The following is a 26,197-nucleotide window of genomic DNA, read 5'->3' on the forward strand; positions in this document are numbered from 1 at the left end:
TAACTTTGTCAGTTTGTAGCGTAGTTTAGCAGCTGCTATATTTCTCTCTCCTCACAGCCCGGTGCTCTCAGACGTCTCTGTAACGTGTAACGTTAGTGAATCCTGGTTCTGTCCTACCAGAGCTCATCTACCAACTCCAACCTCACCAAGCAGAGCTAACGTAACCTGGCTCTTCATTTTATTGATAGACTCTCAAGTTTGAACAGACCACTGCAGAATAACTGCTGACTGTGGGTTGGATAAAAACATTAGCACAAACACATTAACCTTTTTAGCCTTTAGCTTGTGTTTTAGCCTTTAGCTTGTGTATTAGCCTTTAGCTTGTGTTTTAGCCTTTAGTTTGTGTATTAGCCTTTATCTTGTGCTCTATCTCCCTCCTTTTTCTCTTTCTTCTGCTCTTCTGTCCTTTTTCTGTCTGACAGTTTGGCTCCAGTCTCCACCATCACTACAAAATTAATCACAGAAATCGTTTTCTTCCAGAAGAAAAACAGAATCGACTTCTCGCTGCTAAGTTTAGTTTGAGTTTGTGTGTTTGCGCTGTGAATGGATCCATGTTGTCCCTGGAAAGTCAGACTTAGCCACGAATAGAAACAATAAATAGAAACAATAAATAGAAACAATAAATAGAAACAATAAATAGAAACAATAAATAAATAGAAACAATAAATAAATAGAAACAATAAATAGAGACAGTAAATTTTGGATAATAAACAGGCAAATATAAAAATGTGAGCATATCTAAAGATGACTTTTGAAGTGATTCTCCTGAAGGAGGTTTTTCCTTTGACTGAAACTTGCTGAATGTTTTGAGGCGCTGTACTCACGGTGGGTTCAGGGAGATAAAACCATTTCCTGTGAGACGGGGACTGAACATCCTGTCCTGAAGCTGAGTCTTTGTAACAGCAGAACAGCATCATTTAGACCTGATCTTCAGATAACATCCGTTGTGAGGAAACAGACTGAAATACGTGTATGAGCCGTTAATAAAGCTGTTTATATACAGTGATTAAAGCTAACTGTGCTCCTCTGCAGAGGGCCGTCTGTTGAGTGAGTTCTTGAACTTTCCTTTCAGCTCAGGTGTCAGCGCGCTCTCTACAGATGCTCTTTTCCTCTGAGGATGATAAAAACATCTGAACTCATGACCAGAAACACTTCATGGGCTCTGCGTGCTGCAGGAATGACCCTCCTCAGGATCCTCAGCGTGAAGGAGGATGCTGCTAGGCTGCGGCGTCGGAAAGAAAAGGGTTCAATGTCACGCTGTAGGAGGTGTAAGAGGAGCAGTAGGATGTGAAGGAGGTGTAAGAGGAGCTGTAGGAGGTGTAAGAGGAGCAGTAGGAGATGTAAGGGGAACAGTAGGAGGTGTAAGAAGAGCAGTAGGAGGTGTAAGAGGAGCAGTTGGAGGTGTAAGAGGAGCTGTAGGAGGTGTGAGAGGAGCAGTAGGATGTGTAAGAGGAGCAGAGAGGCCTTAAAGCAGATGCTCTGACTTCCTGTCCGAGCTCTGACTTCCTGTCTGAGCTCTGACTTCCTGTCTGAGTTCTGACTTCCTGTCTGAGCTCTGACTTCCTGTCTGAGTTCTGACTTCCTGTCTGAGCTCTGACTTCCTGTCTAAGCTCTGACTTCCTGTCCGAGCTCTGACTTCCTGTCCGAGCTCTGACTTCCTGTCCGAGCTCTGATTTCCTGTCTGAGCTCTGACTTCCTGTCTGAGCTCTGACTTCCTGTCTGAGCTCTGACTTCCTGTCCGAGCTCTGACTTCCTGTCCGAGCTCTGACTTCCTGTCCCAGTTCTGACTTCCTGTCTGAGCTCTGACTTCCTGTCTGAGCTCTGACTTCCTGTCTGAGCTCTGACTTCCTGTCCGAGCACTGACTTCCTGTCTGAGCTCTGACCTCCTGTCTGAGCTTTGACTTCCTGTCTGAGCTCTGACTTCCTGTCTGAGCTCTGACTTCCTGTCTGAGCTCTGACTTCCTGTCCGAGCTCTGACTTCCTCTCCGAGCTCTGACTTCCTGTCTGAGCTCTGACTTCCTGTCCGAGCACTGACTTCCTGTCTGAGCTCTGACCTCCTGTCTTAGCTCTGACTTCCTGTCTGAGCTCTGACTTCCTGTCCCAGTTCTGACTTCCTGTCTGAGCTCTGACCTCCTGTCTGAGCTCTGACTTCCTGTCTGAGCTCTGACTTCCTGTCCCAGTTCTGACTTCCTGTCTGAGCTCTGACTTCCTGTCTGAGCTCTGACTTCCTGTCTGAGCTCTGACTTCCTGTCCGAGCTCTGACTTCCTGTCTGAGCTCTGACTTCCTGTCTGAGCTCTGACTTTTTGTCCGAGCTCTGACTTCCTGTTCGAGCTCTGACTTCCTGTCTGAGCTCTGACTTCCTGTCTGAGCTCTGACTTCCTGTCTGAGCTCTGACTTCCTGTGTGAGCTCTGACTTGCTGTGCTGATGTGGGAACAGCCTCTTCGAACATCGTGTGACGTTGTCACCAGAAAAGCTCGTCTCTTGTAATGACCCAGTGGTCGGAGGTGACGGCTCAGCTGCTGACTGGATAATAGGGTTAGGGTTAGGGTTAACAAACAACACTCGCACAGATCAACAGATAGTTTTCCTGAGCTCAGCTCTTTGAGTTTTCCTGCTTCAAACTTTGGAGCTGAAATAAATGAACTGCAGCCTCATCCCACAGGTTTGTTCATACCTGCTTACTCTGCGTCCTGAAACTTCACCATGATGATATTTTTCTACAGAGGACAGCCCTGACCTGCCTGTTTACCCTCTCCTCTGGTAATTAACTCCCTTTGATGTGAACGTCTTTCAGTGCTCACCAGCTCATAGATTATCATTACAGCCTCCCTCCAGGTGATTGTCTGATCCGTGCAGTTTCATCAAAGCTGATTTCCAACAGTAAAAACACCTCTACATCATTTCCCCACAAACATTTAGTCACCAGTTTTCTTTTCTGTGTGAATTTAAAGCATAACAGATCTAATCTGACTTTCAGCTGGCTCAGCGGGATCAAAACACCTCCTGATGTAAAGGGCTGGAAACAGGAAACCTGCTCTGAGCTGATTACATTAAATACAGAAATATAGAAAATGAGGGAGCAGAGGATAATCTGTGAGGTCTGAGTCTTTACTCCTCACCCCACAGTTCACCTTCACACATTCAGATGTAGGGAAATTATTTCTCTTTGAGTAGAAATGTAATGAAAGACTGAAAGTGAAGAACCTCAGGCTCACGTTAATCCTCGTATCCTCTGTCTGAGTTTTCAGCCTCTGGAGATGCAGCTAAAGCCAAAGCCTGGTGCCACGACAGCAATAAACCTCAAAGGTCAACTAATCATCAAGTAATGAAAATAATGAGCCACTGTGATTTTCTGCACCGTGCATGTAACCAGGAAGACCTCAGACATTAAATAAGATCTGCTCTGCACATTGGAAAACGTTTGAAGTCACAGGACGTACGTGACGATCATTGGATGGTGTTCATACATGAATATGTAACGATGGTTAGCGGTGGTTGATCTAATCATATATTGTTACAGTTGTTCTCTTTAAAGGTCTCAGAAAACCAGTGTCCTCAGGCAACACTCCAGTAGAAACCAACGAGCTCTGTGCAGTCCTCCTTTAGGCCGGTCCAACCTCAGAGAGATGCTCCTCCATGTTCACCCTCAGCACAAGCTCAATATCAGCCACATTCACTCTGACAGACTCTTTATTTAAACCTCTGTGTGAAAAACACCACCCACCTGCAAAACACCACCCACCTGCAAAACACCATCCACCTGCAAAACACCATCCACCTGCAAAACACCACCCACCTGCAAAACATCATCCACCTGCAAAACATCATCTGCCTGCAAAACACCATCCACCTGCAAAACATCATCTGCCTGCAAAACACCATCCACCTGCAAAACATCATCTGCCTGCAAAACATCATCCACCTGCAAAACATCATCTGCCTGCAAAACACCATCCACCTGCAAAACATCATCTGCCTGCAAAACACCATCCACCTGCAAAACACCACCCACCTGCAAAACACCATCCACCTGCAAAACACCATCCACCTGCAAAACACCACCCACCTGCAAAACACCATCCACCTGCAAAACACCATCCACCCATGAAACACCATCCACCTGCAAAACATCATCCACCTGCAAAACACCATCCACCCATGAAACACCATCCACCTGCAAAACATCATCCACCTGCAAAACACCATCCACCCATGAAACACCATCCACCTGCAAAACATCATCCACCTGCAAAACACCATCCACCTGCAAAACACCACCTGCAAAACACCATCCACCTGCAAAACAACATCTGCAAAACACCATCCACCTGCAAAACATCATCCACCTGCAAAACACCACCCACCTGCAAAACACCATCCACCTGCAAAACATCATCCGCCTGCAAAACACCATCCACCTGCAAAACAACATCTGCAAAACACCACCCACCTGCAAAACACCACCCACCTGCAAAACACCATCCACCTGCAAAACATCATCCACCTGCAAAACACCATCCACCTGCAAAACACCATCTGCAAAACACCATCCACCTGCAAAACACCATCCACCTGCAAAACACCACCCACCTGCAAAACACCAACCAACTGCAAAACCACCAGCCTGCAAAACCATCCACCTGTTAAACACCACCTGTAAAACACCATCCACCTGTTAAACACCACCCAGGTTTGGCTGCAGCCTTAATGAAACCTTATCTCTGAGGCTTCATCCTCCTCTGATTACAAACACTCAGACCTCTAATTAACAAAGCCGAGTCGCTCCGCAGACAGATTGAGGTCGGCATCAGATTTATCCAACAGACTCTCTCAGAGAAAGCTCTTCACACACAGAGTCTCTGTCGGTGTGTAGGAGGCCCCTCAGAAAGCTGTCACAGCTCTTATCTGAATACCATCACACATCTGAAGATCAGACACGCTGAATCCAAACACAGAAAACACTCGTCTCTGCTTTTCCAGTCAGGGAAGCTGCTTTCTTCACAAACAGAATGAATAAATCTGTTTCCAGCAGAGTGAAAAACTGTTTCTGACCAACACAGACACAGAGTGCTCCTCCTCCTTTACCTCCCAACAAAACCACAGTTTATCAGGAAGAGCAATCACTCTACTGCACATCACCTCACTGGAACGTCACAGTCCAACAGGAAATATGATTTGTGTCAGTCTACTGTCAGGAAACACCTCTCAGATTATTTCCTATCAGAATAAAAACCACATCACTGCAACAAGCCACTCTCAGCCCTCGGTGTGAGCGGGGCCAGCAGGGCGTGAAATGTGAAACACTCTGATTAGCGCTGAGCTAATTTCATATCCTCGTCTGTTTGAGGGTCTGTTTCCCACACGAACCGGAAACTCATTTCACTCCTGTGTTTGGAAACTTTCCAGAGACTCTCTCAGCGGGAGGATCAGAGATGATCGTCTTTACCTTTACCTGCTGAGCCATGCTGAGGTGAAGTTCGGCCCAAAAACATGAACACGTTTCACTGACAAAGAGAAAATGGACGCTTTGTTGAAGGAGGGGTTACGTGAGGGTTTTAACGACTTTAATTTGTCCACATTGGGACCCTGTAGTTGCTTTACAGGATTTAAAGCTTCGTTTTTAGAAAACCTCATTTCAGCCCCTGTCAGGCTGCTGTCTCTTTAAGGCTCCTGGCTCCATCAAACCCCCTTCGCTCTGATTGGTCGGCCCCCTGGAGGCCATGAGGGGCAGAGCCACAGGCAGATCCAGCAGTGACCTCGAGTCTCTGAGCCACTGAGACAGTCTTTGTCTAACTGAACGGTTTACAGGAAACCAAGAACACAAGCTCGACCAATCAGAGGCGCAGCTCAGCTCATGTGACTAATGGCCGCCTTAGAGGCACAAAACCTGCCTCGTTTCCAACATGGCCACGCTAGTCTGTTAGCTTCAAAAACCCACCTCAGAAACAGACAGGTGACGTCAGAGACCGTCTGTGGGTCAGACCTCGGTGTTTGAGGCCCACCCTGTCAACATCACATGACCCAGTTAAGACCAATGACATCATCACTGACGGATGAGTTCATGGACAGATTGAGGTACCTCTTTATGAACATGCATCAGTTAGTATCAACATCCGTCACTGTCACTTTAAATCCGTGTTCAGTCAGCTGGACACCCCCTCTTTAAGCCCCTCCTCTGATGCTGTGTCAGGTTTTGAGCCCCTGCTGCTCTCTGCTGTAGCTCCTGGTGGTTACACATGAAAAGTGGGCGGCTGTCCCCTCAGGCTTGGCTCGCAGCGCGGGCAGGAAGCGCCGTGAACCGAGCCGTGCCGCCTAACGTAAGGTAAATGTTTGTGTTTGTAAATAACTCATCTTTCTGATGTCCTGACTGAGCTGCTGGTTTTCGTGGGCGGAGGAGGAGCCGGTCACTCTGTTCCACTTACAGCAGAGGGAGATGATGCACATGGCGTGGAGTTTGTTCTCTGAGCGGATGTACGAGCGCATGCAGATGACGAAGATGTTTCCGAAGCAGGTGGTGGCCGACACCACCCAGACGAACACCCTCAGGACGATGTTGGCCAGCAGGTCCTCGAAGGACGAGATGCCGTCGGTGTTGGGTTTGCAGCTGCGAACGTGAGGAGCGTAGCCGCAGTACTGGAACTTCTTAAAGTATCTGAGGGAGAAATGAATCACAGCTGCAAAGGTTTGTGGCTGAACACGAACAGAATTAAAGATTTAGATCATTAAAAAATCACAGACACACACTCAACACACTCTGCACAGGCTTTGATTCAATCCATTCAAGACATGAAATCTGAGGGGCCAACTCAAGGTTTTTATCCTGATCCTGGAAACATCTGAGGAAATGTTTTTTTTATGTTCAAATTAAACTGAACCTGTGAAGAGCAGAGATTTTATCCTTGTGATGAATTTCTATGTTTCTTTATGCTAATCTGGATCTACGAGTTGGATAAAGTTCAGCTCAAACATCTTGTGCTGAGTTTGTTTCCAGAGTTTACTCACAAGCTCCCACCTCACCCTTCAAACGTATCTGACCTGCAGAGATTTGTCATTAAGAGATAATATCTTAAGCCTCCCAGCTGGAGCCTGCGGGTGGAGGCTGGGAGGCTGTGGGGCTTAAGGTCTGATTATGGTGCTGGTCCAGAGACTGACAGACCGGGCAGAGAGACCAGAAACCTGCAGGGTGAAACTGACCCCGGGAAGGCTGATACGTGTTGGGGATGTGACCCTGAACTGGACTTGGACTTGTGCAGCTCTTCTCTAGTCTGGATGATAAAAAGTTTAAAGGTATTCTGTATTTTCTCTGTTGGATCTCGGATACGGAGCTACCACCTCCAGAGCAGATTTCTCTGGACTCCATCAGGACCCCGCTGGAGGAGAAGCCTGCCCACCTCGATAAGACTATCTCTGAACCTACAGAGCCCTGAAAGCACCCCGGGGGGGGGGAACCTGTGGGCGGTCCACCAGAGCAGGGTGAGTACTTACATATGTGTCAGATATTTGAGCGGCTCGAACATCCTGCGCTGAATGTTTTCAATCTCGATCCCCTCGATGCTCCTGAAACGCAGAGACGTAAAACACGGTCAGCTGTCAGAGAAAGACAAACAGGTCAGTTAAAGATCAACATCCAAGGCTGTGAATGGCTGCTGCTAATATGTGATACTGCTCTACCACCTGGATGTAAACAAGCACAGAGGACAGGTGTTAAAGTGGCATAAAACCATTTAACTGGATGCTTTAGAAAAAGGCTCTGACTGGTTACTCCTGACTCTGTGTGAGTCACAGCTCAGAAAAAATCTGTTTCTCTCACACTGGAGGTTTAAACAAATACTTTTTTTAGCCTCTGTCCAATACGCTTTGTTTCAAGTGCTGTCCCTTTAAGACTCCTCCCTCCACAAACCCCCTCCCTCTGATTGGCCAGCCCTCTGGAGGCCTGTTGGGGGCACAGGAACTGGACTTCTACGGGATTTCTACGACATACGTGGAGGTTTCATAATCTGAACACGTTCAGTATAAAGATCCTACATCTTCACTTTCTATCCGTGTTTAACACACAGGAAAGATCAACCCCCTCTTTAAGTTTGACTGTTGGAGAGGTTTGTTAGTGGATTTAACCAACCAGAGAAGGGGTCACCTCAGACCATCCTCACTAACATCCACCTTAAGACTCTCCACAGACACAGAAACACTTGAGACTCTCCTCGAGACGCTCCTCAGCACACGGCCTTTGGACGACTGCAGCAGACCTTTGTTTCCAGCTGAAAGACGTTTTAACTGAGGGAGCAGACTCTGTCTCTGAGCGATCACAGGAGAGATGTGTCACATATTCCCCCTCACATCCAGCGTTTACTCACAGAGACTTCAGTTTGTGCAGCTTGTCGAAGTGGTCCACCTGGAGCTCCACGATGGGGTTGTAGGATATATTCCTGGGTAAACGACACAGACACAGAGCAGGATTCACAGATTAACCACTCAGTGACACCAAACAGCAGCTTCCAGCGCCGCAGATCCTCCCAACGTGAGTGTGTGAACTCCTCATTTCTAACAGAAAGCAGAGGACGGCTCCACTGTCTCAGGAAGTGTGTGTGAGCCGAGGACGGCTCCACTGTCTCAGGAAGTGTGTGTGAGCAGAGGACGGCTCCACTGTCACAGGAAGTGTGTGTGAGCAGAGGACGGCTCCACTGTCACAGGAAGTGTGTGTGAGCCGAGGACGGCGCCGTGTCTCAGGGTGTTGGTGTGAACTGAACTCACAGTTGGAGCAGATCCTCCAGCAGCACAAAGAGATTGGGAGGGATGGCCGTCAGCCTGTTATTGGACAGATCCCTGCAAGGACACACACACACACACACACACACACACACACACACACACACACACACACACACACACACACACACACACACACACACACACACACACACACACACACACACACAGGACAGCATATTGATCACATGTAAAACTCCTCCTCTTCCTCACCACGCTGACTTCAGCTCCCCGTGTTTTTATAAACTTTCCGTAAACTCACCTCCAGGGATCACACATCCTCACAGCCTCAGCAGGAAGTGGCCGGGCTGAGCGATGTGTTGGGAGTGTGAATGAAAAATGCAGAGGTGCCAACCACAACAAGCGCAGAGCAGAGGGAGAGAGAGTCTCAGTTCACACCGAGCGTGTAGGAACAGCTCGACTGGTCGGTCGGCTGAGATTTACCGTCTGACACCAAACCTGGAAATGTGTGTCTGCACAACAACAACAACACAACCTTTTCTCACTCAGACCTCCTTTTGTTCGAGGCCAAACCTCATTAATCTGTAGAAATCTGACAAGAATCAGAGCAAACCTGTTTTCCTTCAGAGGAACCAGAGGGGACGAAGCTGAACCTGAGCTGAGCTGAACCATGACTCTGTGGTGGAAATCACCGCATGCGCTCAAAAACACTCTGAGAAACAATCGTCTGTGAACAGTTTTTAATTTTCACAAAGAAATGTGACTTTCTGAGTCCTTTCAAGATCAGCTGAGGTGAAAAACTATCCTGAGGTCTGCAGGATCAAACTGGACTGGGATCTCTGGGCATGATGGACTCGTTGTCCTCATCTTTGGAGGAGGAAGGGATCACCTCAGTAACAGAGTGCTGGACACGGTGCTATGAAGGTGGAAACCTGGGGAGTCATCAGAAAACAAGCTGCTGCCTGGGTTACAAAGAGATCCTGCATTTTACCAGGACTCTGCCTGAGGTCTGGGAGTCCTGATTGGGGACCCGCTGACCTGTGAGGCTCTTTTCTGGGTCTCTGTAACATCAGGAGGATCAGACTCTACCTGACCCACCAGACCACACAGCTTCTGGTCCAGGCCCTGGTGATTTTACGCGTCTACTCCTGCAGCTCCCTCCTAGCAGGCCTCCCTGTGTGTCCATGTTCCCTCTGCAGATTACCCAGAATGCAGCAGCACGTCTGGTCTTTAACCAGCCCCAAACAGCTCATGTCCTCCAGCTGTTCATCTCTCTGCACTGACTTCCTGTAGCAGCTCCATCAAATCAAAGCTCCTCTTCTGACTAACAAACACTGACAAGACCAGCTCCTGTCTACCTGGGTCCCTGATCCAGGTCTACACTCCTCCTGGTCCACAGCAGCTCTGAATCTGTAGCCAGACTCTCCTCCTCTGATGTTCCAGCAAACCTTTTTCCTAAAGCTGTTTTTTTTTCTGTATGTTTTTCATGTTGTCTCTTCCTGGTTGGTGGTGGGGATCAGATGAGCCACAGAGCCTGCTTCATAACTGCTCACACACTGTTTCATTACTGCAGAGGTTTAATAACAAAGGGATGAAATCCACCAGTTTTCCTCTGGTGAAAAAACTCACAGAAAGCCCAAACCAACATGGAGACAGTTTGTCTCTAAACACATCACATTCCCGTCAGACCTGAGCTCCTGGTGCCAGCTCAGCCAATAAAACCGGGCTTGGAGTCTCCCCGTGGAGCCGGCTGAACAGCTGACTGAGCCCCGTCTTCCTGCCTGGCTCGTGTCTGAGCGGCAGCAGCTCAGAGTTAGTGGGATCGGCTCAGATTGTGGTGTAATTGTTCGTGTGTCAGGCAGAGCAGCAGAGGATGATCGATGTCTGAGCGTTTGGATGAAGACGGAGCGCTGAGGCACGGAGCAGGAAACACGCCGGGCTGTGCAGACGTCTTTCAGTTACACGCGTCTATGAGACGTTTGTTCAGCACTGAGTAAAATATGTCTGCTTCATTCATCAGTTACCATCTTCCTCTGTGGATTAAAAAAAAACTAATCTGATTAACATCAAATCTACAAACCCTGATCTCAGTCATCTCTGTGCATGCAGCACGCTGTTTCTCCAACAAGTCGACTGAGGTCAAAATAAAAATTCATATGAAGCAGAGATTGTTCAGACACACACAGAGCAGCCTCTGAGTGAAAAGAGAAACAAACGTCTGTTTCAGTCTCTGGAGTCGACTCAGCGTTCAGAGATAAAGTTCGACACATAACAACTCAAACTTTCACACTAACTTTAAAACAAACAACCTGACACTTTACTGTGAATACTGTAACAATAAATAACAAGCAGCGAGCTGTGAGAGGCTTCAGGCGTCACCGCAGGTTTTATTTTCCACTTTAACACTTCCTGTTTACCATGAGTCACTCAACTGCTTCAAAAAGCAAAATGAGGTTTCTGTCGGAGAAAAGCAGCTCAGCGTGCGAGGACAAAGTCCGCCTGATGGTAAGAAGCAGATCTTTGCTGAGTGAGACGCTGCAGAGGAAACAAACTTCAACTTCAACTTTCAACTTTATTTTATTTGTATGGCACTTTTCATGCTTCTGCAACACAAAGTGCCTCACAGAGGATAAAAACAAAAGGGAAGACCAAAAAAACAAAACAAACAAAGACAAAGGAATACCATTAAAACCCCAAACCTCCCACCCCCACAAATATACCCACTGAATACGGTAACACCCACGCACATACATAGACATACATACCGGCACACACAAACATACACGCACACACACACACACGCGCACACACACACACACGCACACACACACACACACACATAGACAGGCTGTTGATGAGGAGACATGGCTGGGCACCAAGATCTGAGGTGAGGAAAAAGCTACCTTTGGGGGCTGCGCACACCGGGAGGAGCCATGGCCCATGGCTGAAAGGGGCGCCACCCCAGGGACCACCCCAGCCCAGGCAGACAGGAGGCTCCACACCAAGGTGGAGAGCTCACTAGCCACCAGGGCCGGAGCCATCCATGGGACAGCGCCCCAATCAGTGGGCCAAAAACAGCTCCCGGTGTGGCAGACCCCCAGGAGGAAACACTGGAAAACCGAGGGACTAAAATAGTAGAATGAGATAAAAGGTCTAGAAGCTAAAACTGAAGGAATAAAACAGTAGAGATTAAATAAATCTTTATCCTAACATAAACATCAAACAACATTGAAATGAAACAACATAATAGAACAGGATAAACTAATCTAATAAATAGATAAATAAATAAATAAATAAATAAACAAAACAGAATTAATAATAATAGTAAAAAGTAGAGTAATAATAAAAAAGTGTAAAGATAGGGGTAAGCATAAAAAGAGGTTAATCTAGTCAGTTAAAAGCCTGATTAAAAAGATGGGTCTTGAGCCTCTTTTTAAAAATATCAACATTCTCTGCGCCCCTGAGGCTCTCCGGGAGGCTATTCCACAATCGGGGACCATAATAATAGAATGCCGCCTCCCCGTGAGTTTTAGTTCTTACTTGTGGTATTGTTAAAAGGCCAGCACCGGAGGACCTCAGGGTCCGCGAGGGTTGATAGGGTAAAAGTATTTCAGATAGATAAGATGGGCCAAGACCGTTAAGACACTTAAAAACTAATAAGAGAACCTTAAAATCGATCCTGAAACGCACGGGGAGCCAATGCAGCGATTTTAAAACAGGCGTAATGTGCTCCCGCCCTCTGGTCCTCGTCAGCACTCGTGCGGCTGAGTTTTGCAATAATTGTAAATTGTGTATGTTCTTTTTGGGAAGACCAGAGAGCAGGGCATTACAATAGTCTAAACGACAGGAGATAAAAGCATGCATCAGCACCTCCGTGCTGGCCTGAGAGAGAAACGGGCGGACTCTGGCTATATTCTTAAGATGGTAGAAACCTATCTTCGTTATGTTTTTAATGTGTGGAATAAAAGTGAGCTCAGAGTCCAAAATCACGCCCAAGTTTTTTACAGATTTTGAGGATTTAAAATCCTGTAACTTAGGTAAGAGTTTCTCTCTCTGGCCTTCAGGACCAATAACTAAAACCTCTGTTTTGTCCTGGTTGAGCTGTAGGAAATTAGCTGCCATCCATGACTTGATGTCTAAAATGCAGTTAAAAAGGGCATCAATTGGCCCTGTATCATCAGGAGACACTGCAATGTACAGTTGCGTATCATCAGCATAGCTATGGAAGCTGATGCCGTGCCCCCTGATGATGTCCCCAAGGGGTAGCATGTATAGATTAAAAAGAGTTGGACCTAAAATTGACCCTTGGGGAACCCCACACTCTATCTTATGGGTTCCTGAGGAACATGTATCCATACTTACAAAGAAACTTCGATCAGTCAGGTAGGACGTGAACCAGTTAAGAACAGTATCAGAGAGGCCGACCACATTCCTCAGTCTATTTAATAAAATGTGATGGTCGACTGTATCGAAGGCGGCGGTTAGATCCAGTAGAACCAACACTGTGAGTTTGTGGTTATCTAAATTACATCTGGTGTCATTTAAAATCTTTAAAAGTGCTGTCTCTGTACTGTGGTTCATCCTAAAACCAGACTGATGAGTCTCCAGAATATGTTTTAAGTTAAGAAATTCATTTACTTGGTTAAAAACAAGTTTTTCTAAAATTTTACTTAAAAATGGTAAGTTGGATACAGGCCGGTAATTATTTAAAACATTTGGATCTAAATCATTCTTTTTCAGAAGGGGCTTCACCACCGCCGTTTTAAAGGAGGTGGGGAAGACACCAGTCTGAAGAGAGCAGTTCACCAAATATAACAGCTGTTCCTCAAAGAATCCATAGAGTGTTTTAAAAAACGGTGTGGGAATTGAATCTAAAAGGCAGGTTGTGGGCTTTACCTGGGAGAAAACTCGACCAAGTGTCCTCGCATCAACCAGGGCAAAACTCTCCAGTGTTTCCTCAGGTAAATTTGATGATCCAGGTGTTGGAAGCTGTTGGAATAAAAGACTGGATCGAATGTCGTTGATTTTTCTTCTGAAGTGGTCTGCAAAGTCCTCACAAAGGGCATAACTCGGAGTCATAGAGGATCCTTTAAAATTTTTGTTAGTTAAACGGTCAATGGTGGAGAATAAGAATTTTGAGTTATTTTTATTGTCTTGGATTAAGTTTTGGAAGTGTAAGATTCTTGCTTGTTTCAGTGCGTTATTGTAAATTTTGAGATGCTGGCGTAATATGTCATAATGGACTGTTAATTTAGATTTCCTCCATCTCCTTTCAGCACTCCTGCAATCCCTTTTGAGTTTTTTAATTTCTTCAGTTCTCCACGGGGATGTGGGTTTTGATTTAACTGTTTTAATAAAAAGTGGAGCCACTGAATCCAGTGCTGACTTCATATTTTTATTCAAGTTGTCAGTGATAAAATCGCAGGGTGCTGGTAAAATTTCTGCAGGAGTGCTCTGTAAAATCTGGATAAAATTTGCAGCCACTTCAGAAGTTAGGTAGCGTTTCCTCACTGTTCTCACAGGGGCCTCCCTCTGATTAAAACTGGTGATTGTAAAAAACACACAAAAGTGGTCAGACACAGCCAGGTCCACAACAGAGGGCGCTCCAATGGACAGACCATAAGATATAACCAGGTCTAAGGTGCGCCCCCTGCTGTGGGTCGGCTGCGTGACGTGTTGCTTAAAATCAAGACAGTGTAAGAGGTTTAAAAATTCTCTTGACATTAAGTCTGAGGAGATGTCCACGTGCAGATTAAAATCACCAGTTATTAAAATTCTGTTAAAAGTGGTATGAATGATTGATAAAAACTCTGAAAATTCACTAATAAAAGAGGTGGAGTACTGGGGTGGTCGGTAGACTGTTATACAGAGGATAGGTGGGCTGCTAAAAACGAAAGCATGGTACTCAAATGATGAGTACCTATTAAAAATGATTTCTTTCGCCTGCATATCGGTCTTTGTTATTGAGGCCGTACCACCCCCTTTTCTGCACCCTCTAGTTGAAAATAAAAAGTTAAAATTTGGTGGGGAAGCCTCGGTGAGAACAACAGGTGCATCAGTGCCGAGCCATGTCTCAGTAAGGAGAATACTGTCCAGGTTGTTGTCCACAATAATATCATTTACAATAAAAGATTTGTTTAAAAGGGAGCGCACGTTCAGCACAGCCATTTTAACATCTAAGCTGAACGTGCACTCAACGCATTTTTCCAGCGGAACATTAAAAGCACATTCTGGTCTAAAAACAGTCCTCCTCTGTCTCTTTTGTCTATGTGAGATAATTGTTTTTATTGTGCTTATACTGTCCTGTGCCACTGAGGTCACTGAGGGAGGGGCGTGTATGGTGTACCTATGGGGTGGTGAAGGTGAGTGTGAGTGAGGTGGAGAGCGCCTGTGTGTAGTGAGTCAGGAGGTGGTGGTGCAGGACCTGACAGTCAGGTCAATGTTGACTGCTAAAAGCCTCGACCCCTCCTGGTTTGGGTGCAGGCCGTCTGATTTAAAAAGGTGGGGTCTGTTTAAAAAAGCGATAAAATTATCCACAAAAGGAATACTTTTACTCAGGCAGTATCCCTTAAGCCACAAGTGCAGCTGGCGAAGGCGACTGGTGGTGACGTCACCATAGTGCGGCGGGGGAAGCAGGCCAGAGATGACCAGTTGCTTCCCCGTGTCCAGCAGGCAGTCGACCATGGACGTGAAATCCCGCTTGAGGGTCTCGGATTGCTGGTCTCTGAGGTCGTTAATCCCAGCCTCCAGAACCAGCGTAGAGGCCGCGCTGTGCTGAGCACACAGCTGGAGGGCGGAGGACTCGACCTCCTTGACGCGGGCTCCAGGGTGGCAGAAGGTCCGGCCGCTGTGCACCCTCACGTGCCGGACCATCGAGGTCCCGACAACCAGCACGGAGGGGGCGTGTTGCTCCGCGGGCTGCCTGGAGGTGCGTCGCTGGCGGGATGGGACCCGGGGTTGGCGACGTCGGCCCGCGGTTGAACCCGGCCGAGATGGAGTGTCGGACCTCTTTGGTGAAGGACGATCGGTCCTGTCGTCCAGGGGAGGGAAATCCTTGATGCCAAGAGTCTCATATTTATTATTGACTTGAATGTTAAAGTGCGTGGATGCAGGTACAGTGGAGGAGGGGCTCCGCCTACTGGCGCCTACTCGAACCCAGCGCTCTGGAAGAGTTGTTGAGGAGCGGGCGACAGCTTTGGGCTTCGCTCCGAGCCGTGCCCAGGAGTCATTCACCGGCAGAGAAGCGCCAGCCTCGGGAAGTCGAACGACAGGCTGCGGGAAATCCTTTCCACTTGACCGCCTATTGACCGCCTCCCGTAGCAGCCTTCGGCGGTAAGAGGGAGATGATCCTCCCCGCCGTCTGCCCTGCCTCCCAGCAACGGGGACCTCAGTCGCCCCGCCGACAGCAACGGAGCCTAGAGTGGAGGACACGGCAGCAGCACGGCAGCCCTCGGTGGATGGATGAGTCGCTGATGCAGCAGGAGAGGGGGCGGCCACATCGGGAGGAGAAAAAGCCGCAGGTGATTCATTTGATGGAGCGGGGACAGTCACAGAGAAGTCGGACTGGGCACCACATGCAGGCCTCGGAGGGCAGTGAGCGGATCTGTTGAAGGCACGAGGAGAGACCGAACCGGCCACCTGGTTACCCTCACCCGGCTCCGCCGGTGCCTCCTCTAGCCGCGGTGCGTCAGCAAGGTGTAGTGGTGGAGGAGAGACCGACAGTCTCATCGTGCTGCCCCTGACCATCACCTCTGTCCAGGGCTCGCGGGGATTTGGGGTCGAGCAGGAGGAAGGACGAGGACGCGAAGAATCCCACAGCAAGGTATCCGAAATTTCGGAATGCATGGACAGGATTCTCTTTGACTGTGCGGCAGCCATGTCGATGTAGCTGGATAACATTGCGTCCTTCTGCTTCAAATCCTCGGAAAGCCTGCGGATGTCTTCTTTAAGGTTAGTTACCTCAGCTTGGGTGTGTGTCAGAACCAGGCAGCTTTTACAGGGAGCGCCCGGCATGTTGACGGCGGAGAGAGTAGCCATAGCGGCTAAAAATGCTAACAGTACACAGGTACCAACTATAGTAGTGTTTTTGCAATATCACGATGGCAAAAAGCAACGCCGAACAGTCCAATACAGTAGCGGCAGTCCACAGGAGAACAGGATTAGAAATCAGATCAGGTAAAAACGCATAAAAACAGATATAAAACGTCGACAGCAGCGGAGCCTAGTGACACGTCCGCGGAGCCTAGTGACACGTCCGCGGAGCCTAGTGACACGTCCGCGGAGCCTAGTGACACGTCCGCAGCGTGACACGTCCGCAGCGGAGCCTAGTGACACGTCCGCAGTGACACGTCCGCAGCCAACGGCTCCTCACAGCAGCTTTACACTGCTGCAGCAACCGCAGCTACCCATAATTCCTGGGGGCACCCAAGTTTTCTTAGTTTTCTTGGATGACAGTCAGCTGACGTGGTTTTCTTCAGTTCATTGTGTGGTGTCACATGAAGCAGGAAGTTGTTTCAGAGACGTGTGACGTTTTCTGTTGATGTCGTAGCATCAGGCCTACAGCTCGTAGCACACGCTCTGTCCTGAAGGTTAAAGTACGAGTACGCTGACGTACACTCACTTCCAGGTGTGTCAGATGCTTGACTCTGATTTGTGGAAACACCTTGATGACGGTTACTGACTTTCACCTGGTGAGGTGAGAAAACTGTTAGCGTCTACGCCCGTCACACGGGTCATCATAAACATCGAGGCTAAAGCCTTAGCTTTGGATAGCATGTTATTAAACAGGGGTCTCTCCAGGTGAGTCTACCTTTGGGTCAGCTGCAGAGAAACTGAACCATGAGTGGTGGAGACGCTCAAAGTTGGGACTTTTCTTTTTCAGAGTGTGTCGGGGATGAAGGAGAGCTGGACGAGGACATTTTGGCTTCAACAGAGTCGGAGTCAGGAGAGCTGGTCTTCCTCAGCCCATTGAAGCCATTTTTTTCTCTAACCCAAATGTTTGGAGAGTAACTGTCACAGACGCACCTTTAAAATAACAACAGCCTACATCAAATATCTCCTGTGACTGGAAAGTCACTGCACATGTACGCTAACACCCTGGACATCCCCGTAAAGCGTCTCGAGCCCAAATCGTGGAGGAGTTACGCTGTTTGACAGGGAACGGGTGAAATGGGAGTGCAGACGTCTCCACGGGCTTTAAAGGGTTAACTCCACCTCAACGAGCAGAAATGACACCATCACTGAGAGACGCTGACGGCTGCTGAGTCACTTCTCTAAAAATGGATTCATGAATTATCTGAAGTCGATAAAATAATCTTTGAATTTACGTCTCCTGCTGACTTGTTTGAATCTTGAGTTTAAACAAACTGAAGTTAATAACTTACAATTCCCCGAGCTTCTGGAGGACGGAGAACGCCTGCTCATGGATGAAGCCGATCCTGTTCCTCTGCAAAACCCTGGAAAAGCAACAAACAGGACAGAAATGGTCTGATAACCACCTCAAGACCTTCAGAGGAACAAAAACTCTGCTTTGTGAGTTTTTAAATCTTCCAGCTGAAGACAAACACAACAAAGAGCCTGATTCTGTCAGAGGAAACAAACACTTTGATTCAGGTTTAATGCAACAACAGTTGACTTACAGCACAGTCAGCATGCTGCACGAGCGCAAAGAGACGTTTCCGATGGATTCAATCACGTTCCCCTCCAAGTCCCTGAGGGAAGACGTCAGAAACACAGATAGATGAAAACATGTCTGCTGCTTGTTTGCTGTCAGACCAAGCGCTCTCTGTGTCTGCGGGGCGGGGAGCTACTCACAGCCAGTTCAGTCTGGGCATTTCCTGACAGATGTCGACCAGCCTGGACAGAGAGTTGTTCAGTAACACCCTGCCAATCAGCCGCACACAAAGACAGACACACAAAGAAATCACAGCCAATCAACCCACGGCTTTACAGACAGAGCTTCTGATTTCTGGAGAGGAGGCCACAGAGGAGGAGGAGGCCACCGAGGAGGAGGAGGCCACCGAGGAGGACGAGGAGTACGAGGAGTACAAGGAGCAAACCAAGAGGAAACTCACAGTAAAACCAGGGAGTCCAGGCCCGAAAAGGTCGCTGAGGAAATCTGATGGATGTTGTTGTTTTCCAGGATCCTGAAACGATAAAAGGACAGATGAACTTTCAGTCTAATGAGCAGAACGATTTGACTTTGTTTTCTGAGGAAAGACAGACGGAGAAGTGAAATCAGATCAAGTCTGAGGGAAGGATTTATCACAAGTTGGTCAAAGCAGAAATTAATCTGATTCTCAAAAACAGAGGAAAATAAAAACATACAACCACTCCAGCTTGTGCAGGTCCTGGAAGACGCCGGGCATCAGGACGGAGATTTGATTATAGCTCAGGTACCTGAGGAGGAAACACAGAAACTGAGGATTTTAAAGCAGGATGTGGAAAAAATGGAGAAAAACACGAAATGTTTGATTTAATCCTTTTGTTTACAGGTTGATTTGACTGATTACAGCTACACCCTCTATCCTCCATCCTCCATCCACCATACTCGATCCTCCATCCTCCATCCTCCATACTCGATCCTCCATCCTTCATCCTCCATCCTCCATCCTCCATCCTCCATCCTCCTTCCTCCATCCTCCATCCTCCATCCTCCTTCCTCCATCCTCCATCCTCCATCCTCCATCCTCCATCCATCCTCCATCCTCCATCATCCATCCATCCTCCATCCTCCATCCTCCATCCTTCATCCATCCTCCATCCTTCATCCTCCATACTCCATCTCTATCCATACTCCATCTGTATCCATCCTCCATCCTCCATCCTCCATCCTCCATCCTCCTGTTGGTTTGACAGACCTCTGATGGCGTCTGTTGTTTCATTAATCTGTTGCTCAGATAGTTTCTGCTCCAGAGGAGGAGGAGCGGAGGAGGAGGAGAGGAGGAGGAGAAAGAGAAGGAGGAGAGGAGGAGGAGGAAGAGGAGGAGTATGAGTAGGAGGAGGAGAGGAGGAGGAGGAGGAGGAGGAGGAGGAGGAGGAGGAGGAGGAGGAGGAGAGGAGGAGGAGGAAGAGGAGGAGGAAGAGAAGGAGGAGAGGAGGAGGAGGAGGAAGAGGAGGAGGAGGAGGAAGAGGAGAGGAGGAGGAGGAGGAAGAGGAGGAGGAGGAGGAGGAAGAGGAGCTATTTTTGGAGGCTGTGAGTGTGACCACAGGGATTTCCTCCCACTCAGACACAACAGCTTCAGCATCCAGACACTGATTGGCTGATGAGGTCGGCCTCACACAGATCAGCCAATCACAGCCTCCTCACCTATTTCCTGAAGCTGATCGACCAGCGGGCCTCAAGATGAGCAATCTCTGTTTCTGTGTAGGTGGGTCATGTGACTTTCTGCATCCATCCATCTCCCACTGTGTTTGTTCACCCCCCCCCCCGCAGAGATCTATTTATTTTATCTGTTTATTTCCTATATTGTACAAAATGTGGGAATAAAAACACAGCAGGGCCAAGAATCACACTGCCCAGGTACTTTCTGTTCAGGCCCTGATAAAACTAAAGGTGTGTGTGAACAAACCCAGAGAAAAAAGGTTTTCAGAGCCAGAAACAGGAGTCTGAATCATCTGTTTAAAGCTCAATGATCCTTCATCTCAACTGTCCGACTGAGTGTTAGAAAGAGTCAGTAACGTCTGATCCTCTGTTAGAAAGAGTCAGTAACGTCTGATCCTCTGAGTGTTAGAAAGAGTCAGTAACGTCTGATCCTCTGTTAGAAAGAGTCAGTAACGTCTGATCCTCTGAGTGTTAGAAAGAGTCAGTAACGTCTGATCCTCTGTTAGAAAGAGTCAGTAACGTCTGATCCTCTGTTAGAAAGAGTCAGTAACGTCTGATCCTCTGTTAGAAAGAGTCAGTACAATGTGATCCTCTGTTAGAAAGAGTCAGTAACGTCTGATCCTCTGTTAGAAAGAGTCAGTAACGTCTGATCCTCTGAGTGTTAGAAAGAGTCAGTAACGTCTGATCCTCTGTTAGAAAGAGTCAGTAACGTCTGATCCTCTGTTAGAAAGAGTCAGTAACGTCTGATCCTCTGAGTGTTAGAAAGAGTCAGTAACGTCTGATCCTCTGAGTGTTAGAAAGAGTCAGTAACGTCTGATCCTCTGTTAGAAAGAGTCAGTAACGTCTGATCCTCTGTTAGAAAGAGTCAGTAACATCTGATCCTCTGTTAGAAAGAGTCAGTAACGTCTGGACCTCTGAGTGTTAGAAAGAGTCAGTAACGTCTGATCCTCTGTTAGAAAGAGTCAGTAACGTCTGATCCTCTGTTAGAAAGAGTCAGTAATGTCTGATCCTCTGTTAGAAAGAGTCAGTAACGTCTGATCCTCTGTTAGAAAGAGTCAGTAACGTCTGATCCTCTGTTAGAAAGAGTCAGTAACGTCTGATCCTCTGTTAGAAAGAGTCAGTAACGTCTGATCCTCTGTAAGAAAGAGTCAGTAACGTCTGATCCTCTGTTAGAAAGAGTCAGTAACGTCTGATCCTCTGTTAGAAAGAGTCAGTAACATCTGATCCTCTGTTAGAAAGAGTCAGTAACGTCTGGACCTCTGAGTGTTAGAAAGAGTCAGTAACGTCTGATCCTCTGTTAGAAAGAGTCAGTAATGTCTGATCCTCTGTTAGAAAGAGTCAGTAACGTCTGATCCTCTGTTAGAAAGAGTCAGTAACGTCTGATCCTCTGTTAGAAAGAGTCAGTAACGTCTGATCCTCTGTTAGAAAGAGTCAGTAACGTCTGATCCTCTGTAAGAAAGAGTCAGTAACGTCTGATCCTCTGTTAGAAAGAGTCGGTTACGTCTGATCCTCTGTTAGAAAGAGTCAGTAACGTCTGATCCTCTGAGTGTTAGAAAGAGTCAGTAACGTCTGATCCTCTGTTAGAAAGAGTCAGTAACGTCTGATCCTCTGAGTGTTAGAAAGAGTCAGTAACGTCTGATCCTCTGAGTGTTAGAAAGAGTCAGTAACGTCTGATCCTCTGTTAGAAAGAGTCAGTAACGTCTGATCCTCTGTTAGAAAGAGTCAGTAACGTCTGATCCTCTGAGTGTTAGAAAGAGTCAGTAACGTCTGATCCTCTGAGTGTTAGAAAGAGTCAGTAACGTCTGATCCTCTGAGTGTTAGAAAGAGTCAGTAATGTCTGATCCTCTGAGTGTTAGAAAGAGTCAGTAATGTCTGATCCTCTGTTAGAAAGAGTCAGTAACGTCTGATCCTCTGTTAGAAAGAGTCAGTAACGTCTGATCCTCTGTTAGAAAGAGTCAGTAACGTCTGATCCTCTGAGTGTTAGAAAGAGTCAGTAACATCTGATCCTCTGTTAGAAAGAGTCAGTAACGTCTGATCCTCTGTTAGAAAGAGTCAGGAACGTCTGATCCTCTGTTAGAAAGAGTCAGTAACGTCTGATCCTCTGTCAGAAAGAGTCAGTAACGTCTGATCCTCTGTCAGAAAGAGTCAGTAACGTCTGATCCTCTGTTAGAAAGAGTCAGTAACGTCTGATCCTCTGTTAGAAAGAGTCAGTAACGTCTGATCCTCTGTTAGAAAGAGTCAGTAACGTCTGATCCTCTGTTAGAAAGAGTCAGTAACGTCTGATCCTCTGTTAGAAAGAGTCAGTAACGTCTGATCCTCTGTTACAAAGAGTCAGTAACATCTGATCCTCTGTTAGAAAGAGTCAGTAACGGCTGATCCTCCGTTAGAAAGAGTCAGTAACGTCTGATCCTCTGTTAGAAACAGTCAGTAACGTCTGATCCTCCGTTAGAAAGAGTCAGTAACGTCTGATCCTCTGTTAGAAAGAGTCAGTAACGTCTGATTCTCTGTTAGAAAGAGTCAGTAACGTCTGATCCTCTGTTAGAAAGAGTCAGTAATGTCTGATCCTCTGTTAGAAAGAGTCAGTAACGTCTGATCCTCTGTTAGAAAGAGTCAGTAACGTCTGATCCTCTGTTAGAAAGAGTCAGTAACGTCTGAACCTCTGTTAGAAAGAGTCAGTAACGTCTGATCCTCTGTTAGAAAGAGTCAGTAACGTCTGATCCTCTGAGTGTTAGAAAGAGTCTGTAACGTCTGATCCTCTGTTAGAAAGAGTCAGTAACGTCTGATCCTCTGTTAGAAAGAGTCAGTAACGTCTGATCCTCTGTTAGAAAGAGGCAGTAATGTCTGATCCTCTGTTAGAAAGAGTCAGTAACGTCTGATCCTCTGTTAGAAAGAGTCAGTAATGTCTGATCCTCTGAGTGTTAGAAAGAGTCAGTAACGTCTGATCCTCTGTTAGAAAGAGTCAGTAACGTCTGATCCTCTGTTAGAAAGAGTCAGTAACGTCTGATCCTCTGTTATAAAGAGTCAGTAACGTCTGATCCTCTGAGTGTTAGAAAGAGTCAGTAACGTCTGATCCTCTGTTAGAAAGAGTCAGTAACGTCTGATCCTCTGTTAGAAAGAGTCAGTAACGTCTGATCCTCTGTTAGAAAGAGTCAGTAATGTCTGATCCTCCGTTAGAAAGAGTCAGTAACATCTGATCCTCTGTTAGAAAGAGTCAGTAACGTCTGATCCTCTGTTAGAAAGAGTCAGTAACGTCTGATCCTCTGTTAGAAAGAGTCAGTAATGTCTGATCCTCTGAGTGTTAGAAAGAGTCTGTAACGTCTGATCCTCTGTAAGAAAGAGTCAGTAACGTCTGATCCTCTGTTAGAAAGAGTCAGTAATGTCTGATCCTCTGTTAGAAAGAGTCAGTAACGTCTGATCCTCTGTTAGAAAGAGTCAGTAACGTCTGATCCTCTGTTAGAAAGAGTCAGTAACGTCTGATCCTCTGAGTGTTAGAAAGAGTCTGTAACGTCTGATCCTCTGTTAGAAAGAGTCAGTAACATCTGATCCTCTGTTAGAAAGAGTCAGTAACGTCTGATCCTCTGTTAGAAAGAGTCAGTAACGTCTGATCCTCTGAGTGTTAGAAAGAGTCAGTAACGTCTGATCCTCTGTTAGAAAGAGTCAGTAACGTCCGATCCTCTGTTAGAAAGAGTCAGTAACGTCTGATCCTCCGTTAGAAAGAGTCAGTAACATCTGATCCTCTGTTAGAAAGAGTCAGTAACGTCTGATCCTCCGTTAGAAAGAGTCAGTAACATCTGATCCTCTGTTAGAAAGAGTCAGTAACGTCTGATCCTCTGTTAGAAAGAGTCAGTAACGTCTGATCCTCTGTTAGAAAGAGTCAGTACAATGTGATCCTCTGTTAGAAAGAGTCAGTAACGTCTGATCCTCTGTTAGAAAGAGTCAGTAACGTCTGAGGCTCTGTTAGAAAGAGTCATTAACGTCTGATCCTCTGAGTGTTAGAAAGAGTCAGTAACGTCTGATCCTCTGTTAGAAAGAGTCAGTAACGTCTGATCCTCTGTTAGAAAGAGTCAGTAACGTCTGATCCTCTGAGTGTTAGAAAGAGTCAGTAATGTCTGATCCTCTGTTAGAAAGAGTCAGTAACGTCTGATCCTCTGTTAGAAAGAGTCAGTAACGTCTGATCCTCTGTTAGAAAGAGTCAGTAACGTCTGATCCTCTGTTAGAAAGAGTCAGTAATGTCTGATCCTCTGTTAGAAAGAGTCAGTAACGTCTGAGGCTCTGTTAGAAAGAGTCATTAACGTCTGATCCTCTGAGTGTTAGAAAGAGTCAGTAACGTCTGATCCTCTGTTAGAAAGAGTCAGTAACGTCTGATCCTCTGTTAGAAAGAGTCAGTAACGTCTGATCCTCTGAGTGTTAGAAAGAGTCAGTAATGTCTGATCCTCTGTTAGAAAGAGTCAGTAACATCTGATCCTCTGTTAGAAAGAGTCATTAACGTCTGATCCTCTGAGTGTTAGAAAGAGTCAGTAACATCTGATCCTCTGTTAGAAAGAGTCAGTAACGTCTGATCCTCTGTTAGAAAGAGTCAGTAACATCTGATCCTCTGTTAGAAAGAGTCAGTAACGTCTGATCCTCTGTTAGAAAGAGTCAGTAACGTCTGATCCTCTGTTAGAAAGAGTCAGTAACGTCTGATCCTCTGAGTGTTAGAAAGAGTCAGTAATGTCTGATCCTCTGTTAGAAAGAGTCAGTAACGTCTGATCCTCTGTTAGAAAGAGTCAGTAACGTCTGATCCTCTGTTAGAGAGAGTCAGTAACGTCTGATCCTCTGAGTGTTAGAAAGAGTCAGTAACGTCTGATCCTCTGAGTGTTAGAAAGAGTCAGTAACATCTGATCCTCTGTTAGAAAGAGTCAGTAACGTCTGATCCTCTGAGTGTTAGAAAGAGTCAGTAACATCTGATCCTCTGTTAGAAAGAGTCAGTAACGTCTGATCCTCTGTTAGAAAGAGTCAGTAACGTCTGATCCTCTGAGTGTTAGAAAGAGTCAGTAACGTCTGATCCTCTGAGTGTTAGAAAGAGTCAGTAACGTCTGATCCTCTGAATGTTAGAAAGAGTCAGTAACATCTGATCCTCTGTTAGAAAGAGTCAGTAACGTTTGATCCTCTGAGTGTTAGAAAGAGTCAGTAATGTCTGATCCTCTGTTAGAAAGAGTCAGTAACGTCTGATCCTCTGTTAGAAAGAGTCAGTAACGTCTGATCCTCTGTTAGAAAGAGTCAGTAACGTCTGATCCTCTGTCAGAAAGAGTCAGTAACGTCTGATCCTCTGTTAGAAAGAGTCAGTAACGTCTGATCCTCTGTCAGAAAGAGTCAGTAACGTCTGATCCTCTGTTAGAAAGAGTCAGTAATGTCTGATCCTCTGTAAGAAGGGGTCAGTAACGTCTGATCCTCTGTTAGAAAGAGTCAGTAACGTCTGATCCTCTGAGTGTTAGAAAGAGTCAGTAACGTCTGATCCTCTGTTAGAAAGAGTCAGTAACGTCTGATCCTCTGAGTGTTAGAAAGAGTCAGTAATGTCTGATCCTCTGTTAGAAAGAGTCAGTAACGTCTGATCCTCTGTTAGAAAGAGTCAGTAACGTCTGATCCTCTGTTAGAAAGAGTCAGTAACGTCTGATCCTCTGTTAGAAAGAGTCAGTAATGTCTGATCCTCTGTTAGAAAGAGTCAGTAACGTCTGATCCTCTGTTAGAAAGAGTCAGTAACGTCTGATCCTCTGTTAGAAAGAGTCGTTAACATCTGATCCTCTGTTAGAAAGAGTCAGAAACATCTGATCCTCTGTTAGAAAGAGTCAGTAACGTCTGATCCTCTGTTAGAAAGAGTCGTTAACATCTGATCCTCTGTTAGAAAGAGTCAGTAATGTCTGATCCTCTGTTAGAAAGAGTCAGTAATGTCTGATCCTCTGTTAGAAAGAGTCAGTAACGTCTGATCCTCTGTTAGAAAGAATCAGTTACGTCTGATCCTCTGAGTGTTAGAAAGAGTCAGTAACGTCTGATCCTCTGTTAGAAAGAGTCAGTAACGTCTGATCCTCTGTTAGAAAGAGTCAGTAACGTCTGATCCTCTGTTAGAAAGAGTCAGTAACGTCTGATCCTCTGTTAGAAAGAGTCAGTA

At 46.5% G+C, this 26,197-nt stretch overlaps 1 protein-coding gene across 1 annotated transcript in view; it reads right to left on the reverse strand.

Moving 5' to 3' along the window:
• Positions 1-26,197, reverse strand: part of rxfp1 (relaxin family peptide receptor 1) — a 101,428-nt gene that overhangs the window by 6,971 nt on the left and 68,260 nt on the right. Inside the window, exons 7-15 of the mRNA XM_074674230.1 lie at positions 19,056-19,127; positions 18,803-18,874; positions 18,543-18,611; positions 18,368-18,439; positions 18,113-18,184; positions 8,754-8,825; positions 8,357-8,428; positions 7,488-7,559; positions 6,425-6,654 (exon numbers count right to left, since the gene is read on the reverse strand). Coding sequence (XP_074530331.1) covers positions 6,425-6,654; positions 7,488-7,559; positions 8,357-8,428; positions 8,754-8,825; positions 18,113-18,184; positions 18,368-18,439; positions 18,543-18,611; positions 18,803-18,874; positions 19,056-19,127 — 803 coding nt within the window. The remainder of the gene's footprint in view (positions 1-6,424; positions 6,655-7,487; positions 7,560-8,356; positions 8,429-8,753; positions 8,826-18,112; positions 18,185-18,367; positions 18,440-18,542; positions 18,612-18,802; positions 18,875-19,055; positions 19,128-26,197) is intronic.

This window comes from Halichoeres trimaculatus, unplaced genomic scaffold (genome assembly GCF_033239565.1).
Source record: "Halichoeres trimaculatus isolate MK-OKI-2021-1 unplaced genomic scaffold, fHalTri1.1 fHalTri1_scaffold_7, whole genome shotgun sequence".
NCBI classification, from domain to species: Eukaryota; Metazoa; Chordata; class Actinopteri; order Labriformes; family Labridae; genus Halichoeres; species Halichoeres trimaculatus.